This window comes from Echinococcus granulosus, assembly GCF_000524195.1.
Source record: "Echinococcus granulosus chromosome Unknown EG_S00139, whole genome shotgun sequence".
NCBI classification, from domain to species: Eukaryota; Metazoa; Platyhelminthes; class Cestoda; order Cyclophyllidea; family Taeniidae; genus Echinococcus; species Echinococcus granulosus.
In genome coordinates this window covers 99,095-112,541 of record NW_020170519.1, presented here as the reverse complement: position 1 = coordinate 112,541, position 13,447 = coordinate 99,095, and the positions used below count along the sequence as shown (strand labels likewise).

Below are 13,447 nucleotides of genomic sequence, written 5' to 3'. Positions count from 1 at the left end.
AATGTGTACTTCTAGCGTCTGCCTCAAAAACTCTTCTGCGTTAAGTCGTGTATTTGGAAATTTCTTGACATAAAGTTGCCAAAAACCACCACCAAAATCAAAATAGTCGAGGTAAATTAATTGAATTTTCTTATTAACCACCAGGAGCCAGTAGGAGTGAAAAATAAACTCGCCGTATTACTGATGTTCAAGCTCTATTAAATCCGTTTATTTTGCCATCTCCATGAGAAAATGACTTTTGTGACGTTTTTTTGTAAAGCTCAATATCCGTGTAGAATTCTCTAATCACTATCACAAACCTGTCTTCTATTTATACCCAAAGGGTAACAAGGTTTAGCAGTTTGGGCGTGGGACGATTATAATCATCTAGAACTGTAGAACTGGTAGCCTGGGTGCTCTACTGCAATGCTACGCTCTCCTTCGTAGTAGCTTCTGCTGCCCTGAAGATCTTGTACGACCTTCCAGTCTGGAGCACAGGAGTTGAATGATTTTTGTACTTCTAAAATCGTTTCATTGGACTTCATTCTAGGCGTGTTGAAATCTCTCTATTTAATTTGTTAGCAAATACTTAATGGTTCATTCATAAACACTCTATTTTTGGCCTAATATGCCAAGAGCTAATGTTTTAAGCATTTTTTTGTTCCAATTAATAAATGAATTTTTGGCTTATTTTGACAATTTTCTGTGGCTCAAACATCTGTAAACGATACCAAGACACCTGCCTATTTAGCGTGTGAATGTTAAATGCGACTGACAATTCTTGGATAAGCGTGAATTTGTGTTTACAAGTGGGAAATAAGGCAGCATCTTCCTCCTGTGAGTTTGAGACCTATTTTTGTAGATATCAGCGTAACTCTTCCTTTTGATGTATGGGTGAGCAAAATGATTTTTGTTAAAGGGCATTCTTAACTTTCCAGACTTGAAGTGTTCTGATGTGTAAAAGAACTTCTTATATGCTTTTAATAACCTTTTGAATTGTTTATTAACAGAGCTACCTTATTCTAACTATTTAGTTTTGGGAGGTCAGTTTTACCGTCACACATTCTCGAGACGCTATACTACAAACCTGATGAATAGCTCCTGCAATATCTTCAGCACCAAGTCATCATTCCTGAATCACATTCTTCAGGCTCAAAAGTCACTTTGTGACAACGAAAACCACAGGTGAATCGGTAAAAATTTATCCAATAACGCATGAAAACACCTCATTTTATAAGCTCCCACTACGATACAACAAGGTATTAGAGTAAGTTAAACCGACGATCAGCACAAACGTCTTTCATCACCTGATTTTGCTAGAACCAGCGGTATTCACGTTCTTCTTAATGGTGTCATAAAGTACCCTTTTGAAAATGGATTAAGTCTATCAGATTAAGGTATAGTTACAGCGAAATCTTTAATCTCTGGTTTGAGGCCTTCTGATTTTTATTTTACAAGACTCATAGTACTGAATTGCTTTAAAATATGCTCAAGTTGTAACTGTTGATAAAGGTTAAATTAAAATGCATCGGCAAAATTAAATAGCCTCCTGAACCGATAAAGCTCTTGCACTTCCCACATCTAGGTCAGAAGTGAAGTACTTGTTACTAAGCCAATTTTCAGTAGTAAATGCGACATACTTTCATAAAAAACCCAGTTAAGAAAATGCGACATAAAAAGTGTCATTTTGAAGGTTTTATCCTTTCATATGTCGGTAGCATATTTATTATATTACGTTATATTCGTTATGCTGCTTTATTTTTGTCGAAACACAGTGTAACTTAACCCTTGTTTACGGAATGTGCCGAAAACTAAGACACTTAATTTGGGAGGGCAAAGTAAGCTCAAAAGCGGTGAAATAACACACTTCCTTTTAAAGTCACCTTTTTCACAGCTTTTTATCAAAGTAAATGACAACATAGGACTCCCATAGGCTCTTACACTAAAAGCTGCTGCTTTGATAAAATTATGGGAGCAATGAAAAAAATCAAGCCACTACCTCTCCTAGCTGCAGTTATTCATTTAAAAAAATATTTTTGACCTTAAGACTATTAAAATAATTCTTATTTGTGGGTTTGTTTGCCTTTTGCAAATGGATGTCTCATTCCTAATTACTCTTTCAATTGCTTCTAGCCATAATGACAGTTACTTAGGCTAACAATGGACCCGATGAAGTTGGACATGAGAGGAGGCGGGCAGAACTATGCAAATCCTTTCAATCGCTAATTGAGTCTTGCGGCTGATTCATGTTGCTTTTAAAGTTAGTTTTCTCTTGAATGTGGCGCGAAAAATAAGATCTTTGCCGGTGTAAAAGCGAGCATCAGAAGGCTAAATTTTGGGGATTTCTCCAATGACCCAGCCGTAATTTTAATCACGTTCTCTATATGAAAAATGATTTTAAGCGCCTATAACTCGTTAAAATAAAATCATGGTAATTGTTATTTTGAAAACAAAGCATTTGAGGTAAACTGATTCACCCGAAAATTATTCCATACTCAATCCATCTTTAGTGATTACTAGTGGATGGTAAATAGGCCAATCCAAGACTACCGTTGTGCCCCAGCAAACCCCTAGAGACGAAAGAACGTACAATACTAGGCCACAACACGCATTTTTAACTTATGAAAGGGCTCAGGCGCTACTGTCATGACCAAGAGGCCATGCCACCCGGCAAAGGTACCGTAGCGGAGCCCTGAATTGGCCTGTTACCAAAACCGAAAGTTGTACAATTAAAATGGTACAATTATTATAAGCACACATAAATTCAAACGTTTAGGTGCATAAATTAATTTTCTGGTGAATGCTCTGAAACCAAATTTTCTCATAACTACAAGCAGTAGCATTCCCTTCCTCTAAGAGTAATTGTGACGTAGTTGAATATGCCAATGTCGTGACGGCAAGGCGAGGGTTCAAATAAAACTTAGCAATTCAGAGTAAACAGTGCTGTAAAAGATAGAGACTGCTGTAATAGGTTCGGTGTTTCTCTTTTCCTATCACCCTTTAACCCATGAAACGAACGGGGGTTAGACTAGGACATCCTTTACCTGCATAGTGGTAATGAAAGGAGTACAGGTATCACGGCAACGCGTGTTTAGAGTACTTCACCTCCTCAACCACCTACGGCGTCCACACCACCACGAGGTTTATATTTTACTGATTACCTCTGGCCCAAAACGTGTATTGCCGGTGCAAGCTGGAGCATTACAACTAAAAATATGAAATAAACAGATAATATGCAAGGGGTATCTCCTTCTCCTTCCCCCATTGTCCCTTATTTTTTCAGGTGGTTTCATATCAGAAAACTTCAGTGAAATAGGAATTTACTTAGGGAGATATTTAACAAAGATGAAAAATTTGGGAAAATTATTTACTAAATTTATTCCACGTGAAGTGGAATGCCAATTGCTTGTCGCAGTGTAATAGATAGCAAGGCTCAATTTTAAAAGTTACTTTAATTTGTTTTTATGGACAAATAATGAGGAATTTTGATCGGACTTTTAGGCTGGAAAGTAATTAGTAAAGATTTCTTTCCGAAAAATAGTGGATTCTTTATCGCTGTGTCATAAAGAACCCCTCACTCATTTACGTGCAGTCTTAAGATCGGTGGTAATGACAAATAATAGACTTGTCATTGTTTTAGACGAGGAGTTAATTCCCGAAAGTCGTATCCAATTCTATTACATGATTTTTGAAACTGGTTTCATTTCAACAAGTGAATATCTTGCCAAATCAAGTGATTGACATTCATACTCCCACTGCACCGACAGTTATCACACCCTGTTTTTGGTGCTTAAATCAAAGTTCAATTCTTTGCTTGGCACGCCTCAGTCATATGACTTAAGGAGAAGTGTTTATTGCTAACCAATTCTATCAGTGTTAAGTGCAAATTTTGATTTGATCAGGTCAACTATCTGGTTTGTCATGTGTCGCTGAAAGCAGTGTGGGAGATTATCAACCTAGAGCACCGCGAGCATCATGTGGTGATGGAAAACGAAAAGACTTTGGAATAAAATCAAAGTGTTTAACTTTCCATTTGCCTTAAACTTCATTTATTGTATCAGTACCCACCAATGCTAGTGCCTGATTCTCATTTTGCCTAAACGCTCCATTATTTGAATTGAATAAGAAGATCTCTTTTAAAATCACCTACCTCGAGTACTTATTTAAGGCTCTTTAATGTTCATTTCCCTATAATTAGATACGGAATCGTGAAGCAAGTGAACGACATAGGCGAGATAGGATGAACAGAAAACACGGAACAACGCTAAAACTCAGCTAGGGTTGATAAATTCCCAATCAATTCGCTACATACAATCCGCCCACTTTTTGGGTTGAAAAAGCACGTCCGATAACTTTTATTAAAAAAATAATGCATTTACGGGTGCATCTATAAACCGATGGTTAGGTCATTGTTCAGGCATTTTTGGCTCGACCTGACAGTGAACCAGATTACTTTGTAACGTTCGATGGTGCCTTCGTCATTGTCAGCTGTCTTGCTCTGGAGAAGGGTTGCAAGCTCTCTTCCAGATCTGCATCTGCCCAACCTTTATATACTTCATCAGCTGAAGGTCAAGCCTGCGATGATAGAGTCAGCATTGATGACGGTAATAGCTAGCACTGCTGCTGTTGCTGCGAATTGCGTACTGCTATTGGCGCCTGAGATAATTTTGGCCTAGAGAATGAGTTCAGCGATCCTTCAAAACTGTCTACTTTGTAGTTGCCATCGCCATTAAATGCTAATCTGTTGGATTGTGGTGTATTCTTCAAAGGGAGAAACTTTGTCGGCATTGAAAAAGCTGCAGTAGCATCATCACCTGACCTCTTTACTTTGTAGCGATGATTCTGAAACCAAATTTTCACCTAATTGAGACAAAAACACCGTAAAATTAGTATAATTTACGCTTATTATAATTTGTTTAGCTTTTTGAGATTTGGATAGGCAAAGAAATCATTTTGTCAATGTGAGTAACTTAGTAAGCAACTTGAATTGAATTGAATTGCATCGACAAAGATCAAGATGAACCATCGTAAAAATTGACTTTCTTATAGGACAAGGTCGACCTTTGAAGATGGCAGAACACACCTGAGTGGGAGTCAGACCAATAGTCTTCGCCAACTCCTCACGTTCCTGGGCTGTAAGGTAGCGCTGTAATTTAAATCGTTTTTCCAGTTCGGTAATTTGATATTTGTTGAATAAAATACGACGCTTGGATTGGCATTGAAAGTCCGCCAGCGCTGCACCTTCTAGATCTTGCTTGCTAGCTGGCGTCGGGTAGAAATGCTCTTTCGGTTGGTGATGCGGAAGTAAATTTTGCAATACGACAAAATTTGTCTGATTTTGCCGATCATCCTGTCGCGATGAAAGTGCTAGTGTCCGGTGGTTTTGTTGCAACTGCATTTGTGCCCTCAGCATTAACAAATTCGGATTCGGAAACATCGAAAATGCTTTAAATTGTTTGGAGTTTGCTTCTTCTGTTGTTCTTTGATTTTCAGTACCATTGGTTTCTACATATAAAACGCGTTAATGTGGGTAATGTCAGCAGTCTTTCCGTCGCCGTGCTTTGTTGATTTTATGCATCTATGCTGTGGAGATTTTCATGCCTTTTTACCTCTCTTTTTGGAATGTGACAACCCTATTAGACCTTAGAAAGTCAGAGCAACAGTTAATTTATCATGGTCAAATAATTAATTGAACAACCTTTAGGTAGACCAATGAGTGAATACTCTATTCCAATAAAAGGCGAACGGGGGGTGTGAAATGCACATGCTTAAGCTGTCAACAAGTCGTGATTTGCTAAAAGCCTACAACGAATGAGGAGAGTGTACCATTAAACGGTGATGTAAGGGGGAGTTGAACCCGGAATACGATAAATCCCTTTAGATATTATCAGTCTGCTGCTAGTGCCACCTCCTCATTTGGATAAACTAGTCAGGGTTTGAGAAGTAATTTGGGGTGATATTAACTATAAGATGAATGTAGCGATTAATAATCCCCCGATTTGGGTAAATTAAATGATTTCTTAGGTTTTGGGGGGAAATGCTTGTGCCCAGAGTCAAGGCAAAGTCGAGATGAGAGGTACTAAAGGGTCGCAAATACAAACAGTGAGACTACTGAAGCGTTGCCTACTGAAATCACCTCAGTGACATCAGGAATGGGTCATGTATGAGTTTTGCTGATGTCTTATCTGGCAAAAGACAAACTTAAACACTTTTAGGTAAAATTTTTTGAATAAATTAAAGGGGATAATATGTGCAGCAAATTTTGAGACGTAACCAATCAACTACTGGGTGGTGAACTTTTCAAATTCGATTCGATTCGAGAACAGAAGACTTTAATAAAGTGCAATTAATTAAATCCACCTGGTGGGACTCGAACATAGGAAGTAGGTATAAACTCGCAAACAAATGGAAAAGATAAAATTCAAACGAACCACTGATATTGGTTAATGGTGGAAAGGGGGATTCTACTTGCGTTGTTTTATCCGGGTCGTCCAATCCCAGAATATGTCGAACTGTAAATACCGAAGAAGCTGAAACATTGTTAGAGAATGACCATATGACTTACTCGTCATACTTCTTTGCTTTTAGTATGTTAGATATTGGTTGCAGTAGATGTGATGGAGAAACAAAAGTGACTTCACACATTTATAGGCATCTCAAGAGAACTGCTTATTGTTGATTTGTGAATCGCTAGCCAATCACCAAGCACGACATCATCAACCCACTTATGTTTTATGGCTTCGTGATTGAAGTGTAGAGAGTTTAGGGGTGACTAAAAGGCAGATAATGCTAATGACGCCTTGGTTAAGACTTGAGACACTTCGTAAATACCATCATCTTTCAAGTAGCCTTTACTAATTTTGCAACTTGTTTCACTTTCTATTGTCATAAGAGGATCTCAGTGGTAAGCTTTGAAGTCCACTCACAAATTAAATGCAAATTAACAATGTGTTCAACTCATCACTTAAAAATAACAGATTTTATAATTAACAATTCATTTTATAAATCCACTTCCTTTAGAAAATACTAGGGCTGTGGGTGAGTGGCAGTAAGCATCCAAACAACATTCAAATCCTAGGGTAGCGCTTTCTACGTAAAGGTAAATCAAGTGTATGTTAAATAAAGAAAAATTAGAACCATTTTATGCAAAAAAGTCTTAGTGTAAAAGTGATTGACGTCAAAGAAAAGTACCCAGCAGAAATGAAAACTGATATTGACAATAATTATCTACTAAAAATTATAAAAGTAGAATTTAAGTAAGTCAAAGAGTTCATAAAATAGCTCAATAAAATGCCTCGTTTATGACAAATTTTACCAAAGATGCAGCTCTTAAATTGAGCGGATTTTGAGTGTGAGGCCCGTCAAGTGCTCTTGCGTTGAATTTTGTCTGTTGAATGTGGAGGATGTTACTCGTACGTTGCTATACACACAGCCGTCTGAGTCACAAGAAAGCCTTTTCAAAATCACAAAATTTTGTTCTGTTTATTTAGTACGAAATTTGTACTCAGTAGTTTTTATCAAGCATGTAGACCAAATATTTATTAAATCGCAGGCGCTTTGACTGCAGAGAGTTAGAGCTGCCCGTGTAAAGGTTGTGGTGACATATCTATGATGGCACGAATTAGTTGGTCTTGAATATTAGGTAAGTAATCCCCTACTAAAAGCAATTTTCGGTTGAGTCACTAGTGTCTCAATGAACTGTTGTAATTGGTCAGTCTATTGTCGGCCGTATAATCGCTAACCGGACGAGTTATTTCATCCAATCATTGGCCTAGAGCATTCAATTGAAATGGCAATGATTAAATATCAGGAAGCATTAGAGTAATTTTTTCTAACTCGATCAATCTCTATACCACGGCAGTGATTTTAAATGAGATTCTTTTATGCAAGTTATTGCACATGAAATAAATGCTCAATATTTTATCTTTTTAAAAGGCAGTGATGTTAAAATTAGCCGCTGATTTACAAAAAAATTTGAGTAGATGCTTTACTAAATAATTTGGTTCTCTATATGCGCTTAGTGGCATTCATCAGACCAAAGTTGACTTAAGCAAAATTTACTTTTAAAAGGAGGAATTTCAAGCAAATCTACCTTATTCTTTTCAATGATTTGATAAAATTTGTGAAAACTTACAGAATGCGATTACTTTCAGGATTTATAAGACATGTAGGCTACCTTTGTTGTACCCTTTACGAGAATTTTGTTACATTGAAACCCTTAGTCCTGAAGTGTCGTTTAAACGAGGTTCAGTTTACTTTTTCTGCTTCACTTCATCGCTTGCATGAGTATCAAGCTTAACACGCAGACGGAACAGAAGGGAGTTACCTGATGCAAACTGTTTGCTGCACTCTCATTATTTAGACACTTCAGCTATTACCTCAGGGCTATGATCTAGCGTTGACGTGCTTGAAGCAGTGAAACCGGCAGACCGCTCACTGACACTTGGTAAGAGGAATTGCAGTATTAGGGAAGGAGAGTAAACGTGGAAACGTAAGTACCTTATCCTGCGGAGCATACCTTGCTAAAACTGGTTGCAGTTACGTAAATTTCATTTATCCAAGCGATTATACCTTGACCCGATTCATATTGCAGGAGTGATCGAAACAGTGCCTGAGGAAACATGATGAAATTTGAGGCATTAAGGTGCTTAGAGTTGGCTAATTCGTTAACGCAGGTAGTTTTAAGGATAGATGTGACAACTTAAAGGTTATAGGAGACAAAGCCGGCCCAGACACATTTTCAACTTTTAGCTGCCACTGAATAACTCAATTTCTGCCGAAACTTCCAAATCTGTAGCAGTTCTTGAAGACGCCAACTCATCTCACAGCTAATTGATTGCTTTAATCTACTTCTGAATGTCTCCTGAGGGAGAGAAAGTGCAGTAACTTTGTGGTTTCTTAACCCAGTATATAGGTCAGAAATGGGTTCATCTCTGTAACTGCAGACTATTTCACGAAAGCTGCTGCTGCAGGAACCCTAAATGCGCAAGTCGCCAAAAACCGCATCGGCTTCGCTAAACTGGTAGACCTGTAAAAAGTCTTTCCAAACCATGCATTGCAAAGAGAAATCAACATTAAGCCTTATAAACTTTCCGTAAGGGGGCCTCATGTTGCAATTAAGGGTGTGAGGGTCTTAGTCATAGTAAGGAACGCCGACACATCTAGAGGGACACACTCTGTGCCCAATAATATCAGCACAACCAGTCGCATCCAGTCGACCTGCCTTCAGAAGTTGGAATAAATCAGCACATCCAGCTGGATCGAATACCTTATAATCTCCCCAATTTTTAATCCACAACAAAAATTCTTTTCAAACTTTCCTGCCTTTTGGTACCCGAGGCTTTCTCAAGAAAAGAGAGAAAAGAAGCTATTTTTGCAAGCCTTCGAATTGTTGCAGTCACCAGCAGTCACATTCACTTCTCCTGATAATGTCACCCAATTTGAGGAAGTTTCGACAACGCTCAATGCCGACGACTAAGAAGTCAAAAAATTCAAGGCAAATACCGCTTTTCCTATGTGTTTCCATTGACTCGATTTTGATATCTAAAATGGGAGATTAGAAGGTTAGAAACTGGAACGCAAGCAACTTACTAGCTCTAGCATTGAAAGGTGAGTGACTAGGGGACCGGAATGAAAAAGAACCCTCGCATAATCATTACTTGTATGATTTCCTCTTCGCATTTAGAGCCCATCAAATGACGGTGGGTAGGATAAACAAGTCAACCACTACCTACTCAAATACGAGCACACATGACATGGCTCAGTACGTCCTCCCCGTATTAAAGGAACCCTGAATGGGAAAACAAAACAATATCCAAAGGTCGTTCATTATAGCTTCCTGAATATAAACAAAGAAAAGGATTGCAATTCCGTATTTTAATTAAAAATTTAACACAATAAAAGTGGGTTTTCTTACAAGAGGGAGGCCTTGGTTAGGGTTCCAGCAATCAGAACCCTCGGTGGCAGGTTAAGATTTGGGAGATTTAAAGTAGACAATAAAAAACCTGGAATTTCTTGAAAATGGCTATGCACACCAGTAAAATAAAAAGGGTTGGACATGTAGTGACAACCGGAAACGTGATTGATTCATCTAAAGCTGCATTAGTGATTAACAAGGAGGACTGGGCCAGATCAAAGAGAATGCCAGTAGGAATAGACGACGAAATTGCCTGCTTGGCTGGAAATTGGGGTTGGTTTTACTTTACAAGAGCGTAGATCACAAAGATGATGGTAAAAGCCAATTAAATTCCTACAAAGTAGGCGAAAACGTGGCTTAAGCCGGTATGGCTAGCTTCCTTTACCATACTCTGAATGTAGATAGTGGGAACAAAGGTATTTCTGTAGATAGAACCATCGCCTAAGGTAAGGTAGTCGCTGACTTGGTGAAAGGTGAAAGCTTTTATCCACCGTTCCTTCCAGGTGATAGAGGATAATACTCAAGTTATAGGGCCAGTCGAACTACAGAGGGTAGATGACGGATCGAAATACAGACGCAGGAGCCGCGTTTATACCCACCTTTAACATCCAGTTATGAGTTACCTTCTTCATTGTCGAACTTCTTAACTACGCATGGCTTGGTCAATACATGGAACCCACCAAACTTACACATGGAAGTTGCAATCCCGGCGTTTCTCATAGCCGCTCACTGAGGTTATTTTAAACGTAATTCAAAAAAACCGTAAAAGGGAGATTAGTGAAAAGGAATAGCAGAGATGTAGCAAAATTTTATCTCTTAATGTTTAAAATTACACAAGCCTGAACCAAAAATAAAGAACATGTTAGCGTTAATCAAATTAAGATGCTAATATTACTGCCAACAAACTCTGATGATCACAGCAAGGGAATTATCTGAAAAGAAGGAAAGCAAAATTGGGATGTTTCCAGTGCATATGATCTAGTGAAAACTCAGGCGCAGGAAAGTTTCTCCTACACTGAAATCCTTGACAAGTATAAGGACTGTGACAAAACATGGCACGCAAAGCACAGTTGCCTAACCGAATGTGGGTGCATTCTACTAGGTGAAGAAATAGGATTTTGTTGCATTATTCATTGCTCCCTACGTTAAAAAAACAAGGTGAGAGAAGTCAGCTAAAATGGAGAAGGACATACCACAGGTATGTACCGTAAGCCACACACTTGTTCGAGTTTAAGGCAGACAGGCTCACATTCTGATTAGCAGGGAACCAGTGAATTTGCATCAAGTGCGGAAAATTACACACTTTAATATGAAGAAAAATGTACTTTAGACTAGTTAACTTGTCTTTGCAGACTACTTCCTTCTGATCCATGGTCTTCTCGCCATTGAAGTAGTCTTGATGCAGTTCGGCGTATTCATGAAAAACCCTCCTGTGAACTCGAGCATCTGCAACTTAGCCAATCTTATCAACATTCGGAATGGTTCGCTTCACCTGAAGTCACCACATCTCATCTTGAATACGGTTCTCCATTTTTTTAGACAATGCAGTTCTTCATGGGGTACAACCGGGTTGTAATTTTCCATGAAGCTCGCTCAAATTGCATGTGTGAAGGGCTGTATTTCGTACAACCAGAGGCTAGAGTAGAAAACCTAGCCTTTGGTGATGTGATTTTAAATCAACCTCGAGTCTGGAAGCAGCAGCAGCTTTTGCATTTTTTCTTGTCATCGTGTCTCATCACCAGAGAACGGAAGGCGGTGCAACTAAATGAGTCCATACAGACGCCTGCTTAGTCCACATTATACATAAGAACATAGATTTGTGTTGTTTTTCCTTTATTTCAAGAGGCTGTTCTACAGGACCTCACCCACTAACCATTACTCTCATTTTTATGAGGCCAGATTGGTATGCAACCGGTGGAAATGAAACAAAGCAATGCGAGAATTACATCAATAACTATTACACAGGTAATCAGCTATTCACAAAGCACTACATTTATGAGCAACCCTAGACTCTTCCTAATCTTGGTGGAGCAAAATCGTTTGGAGTGATTTGCTTCGGGTTCCGGCAATTCATGCACATGTTTCTGTATGGTTTCGCTCTCCACAGTGGGGCAGCTTATCTCGCGCTTGCCACACAGTAGGTCCCCTCGTACTTTAGCGTAATGACAATGATACAATAATTTGGTTTTTATTTCAACAGCTACTTTGCATAAAGTTTATCTATGGATATTAAGATGGGGACTAATTATATAACAAGAACTGGTTATGGAATATGGACAACATTAATATGACACCTAGTGGAGCAGAAATTGCCTCCAAATTGCGCTCGTTTCTTACTAGGTCTTTCATCTTACCGAGTGTGTTTCCGAAACTGCCTTTATTTTTGTGCTAGCACTAGACCTCCGTCAAAATACGGTCTAAGGGGTGAAAATTTGGGCAAAATGGTCCAGAAGGTAAGACATGTCATTTCGTGCCACCTTTTTCGCCGCAAATGGATCATGTTTTCGTCACTTTTACTAAAAAAATGCTTTTTTTTTCAGCATTCAGTTGTCAAAAGTTAACAGCATCATGCATGTTTACATGAATAAGTTCACCAAAGTATTTACAAAAGTAGATAATTATTAAACAAGTGAAAAGTTTGTAATAGCCTACCTTAGTCCTCGTTTTATCTAACGCCATTTTATTTGAGTCGAGAGCTTTATAAACTAATTTTCGCTTCAATAAAATTAATCTAAAACCCATCCTTATAGAGCTCTAGCTCTACCTTTTTGGCATTCTTACAACTACCACTCCTCCAGTGACATGGGTTCAATCATATGTTAGCCTACATTCAATGTCGCCTAAGTGATATCGTGGCGCCCTGTTTGCCTCAGTCTGACCGTAGCCACGGATTTAACACCGTCCTCTAGCCATTTTTACACCCCACTTCTGCAATAACTCAGGCTGTCTCGAACCAGGTGCAAGTAGTCATGGGTTAAGAGCAGGGTAATGAATTTGTCATTCCATCGTCGTTGGTGCACACGAGATGTTAAGGCTTTGGTTGGACTCCATTTTGTTTTAAATATCCTCGACAAACTCAGGTAATGCATTTAATACGATGGAAAGCTCTGTCAGAAAGGCAATTTTTTGGAAATAAAACGTTCTGAATGGGATAATTATGTGAGGCTTCTGGTAAGAATGCTGTATGGTGGATGAGGAGCAGCATATTGTAATGATTGAATAATCGATTGGCACGCGTGGAAGTCGGTCAGTGGCACGTGGTGCATGGCCTATTGTCCAACTACGATTAGGGCCAACTCAGCAGACGAGCACGCAACCACTTCCCATTTCGCATTACATACTCTCACACAACAAGAGTTTCAGTCGTTCCGGCAATCCTGGCTTCAGTAAAGTGGTCTTTAGTGATCTGTTTCACCCAATCCATTTCATGTGCATTGCCATCCCATGGCCTTTGAATGGCGTCTTCCTTTTATAACGCAAAAGAAGCAGGTACAACTGCACACACCATAATTATTAAATATTTCGCTACCAGCAGCATGAAGCATACATCCA

General features: G+C 38.8%; 1 protein-coding gene across 1 annotated transcript; it reads right to left on the bottom strand. All coding sequences in view use genetic code 11, as the record gives it.

Moving 5' to 3' along the window:
* Positions 1–4,590: 4,590 nt before the first annotated feature.
* Positions 4,591–6,551, bottom strand: EGR_09251 (Homeobox protein EgHBX3; the record flags this gene model as incomplete). Its single annotated transcript, XM_024498500.1, has 4 exons — positions 4,591–4,839; positions 5,063–5,484; positions 6,411–6,509; positions 6,545–6,551. The coding sequence occupies 4 exons, from the start codon at positions 6,549–6,551 to the stop codon at positions 4,591–4,593; spliced, it is 777 nt and encodes a 258-aa protein (XP_024347090.1).
* Between the last annotated feature and the right edge of the window lie 6,896 nt (positions 6,552–13,447).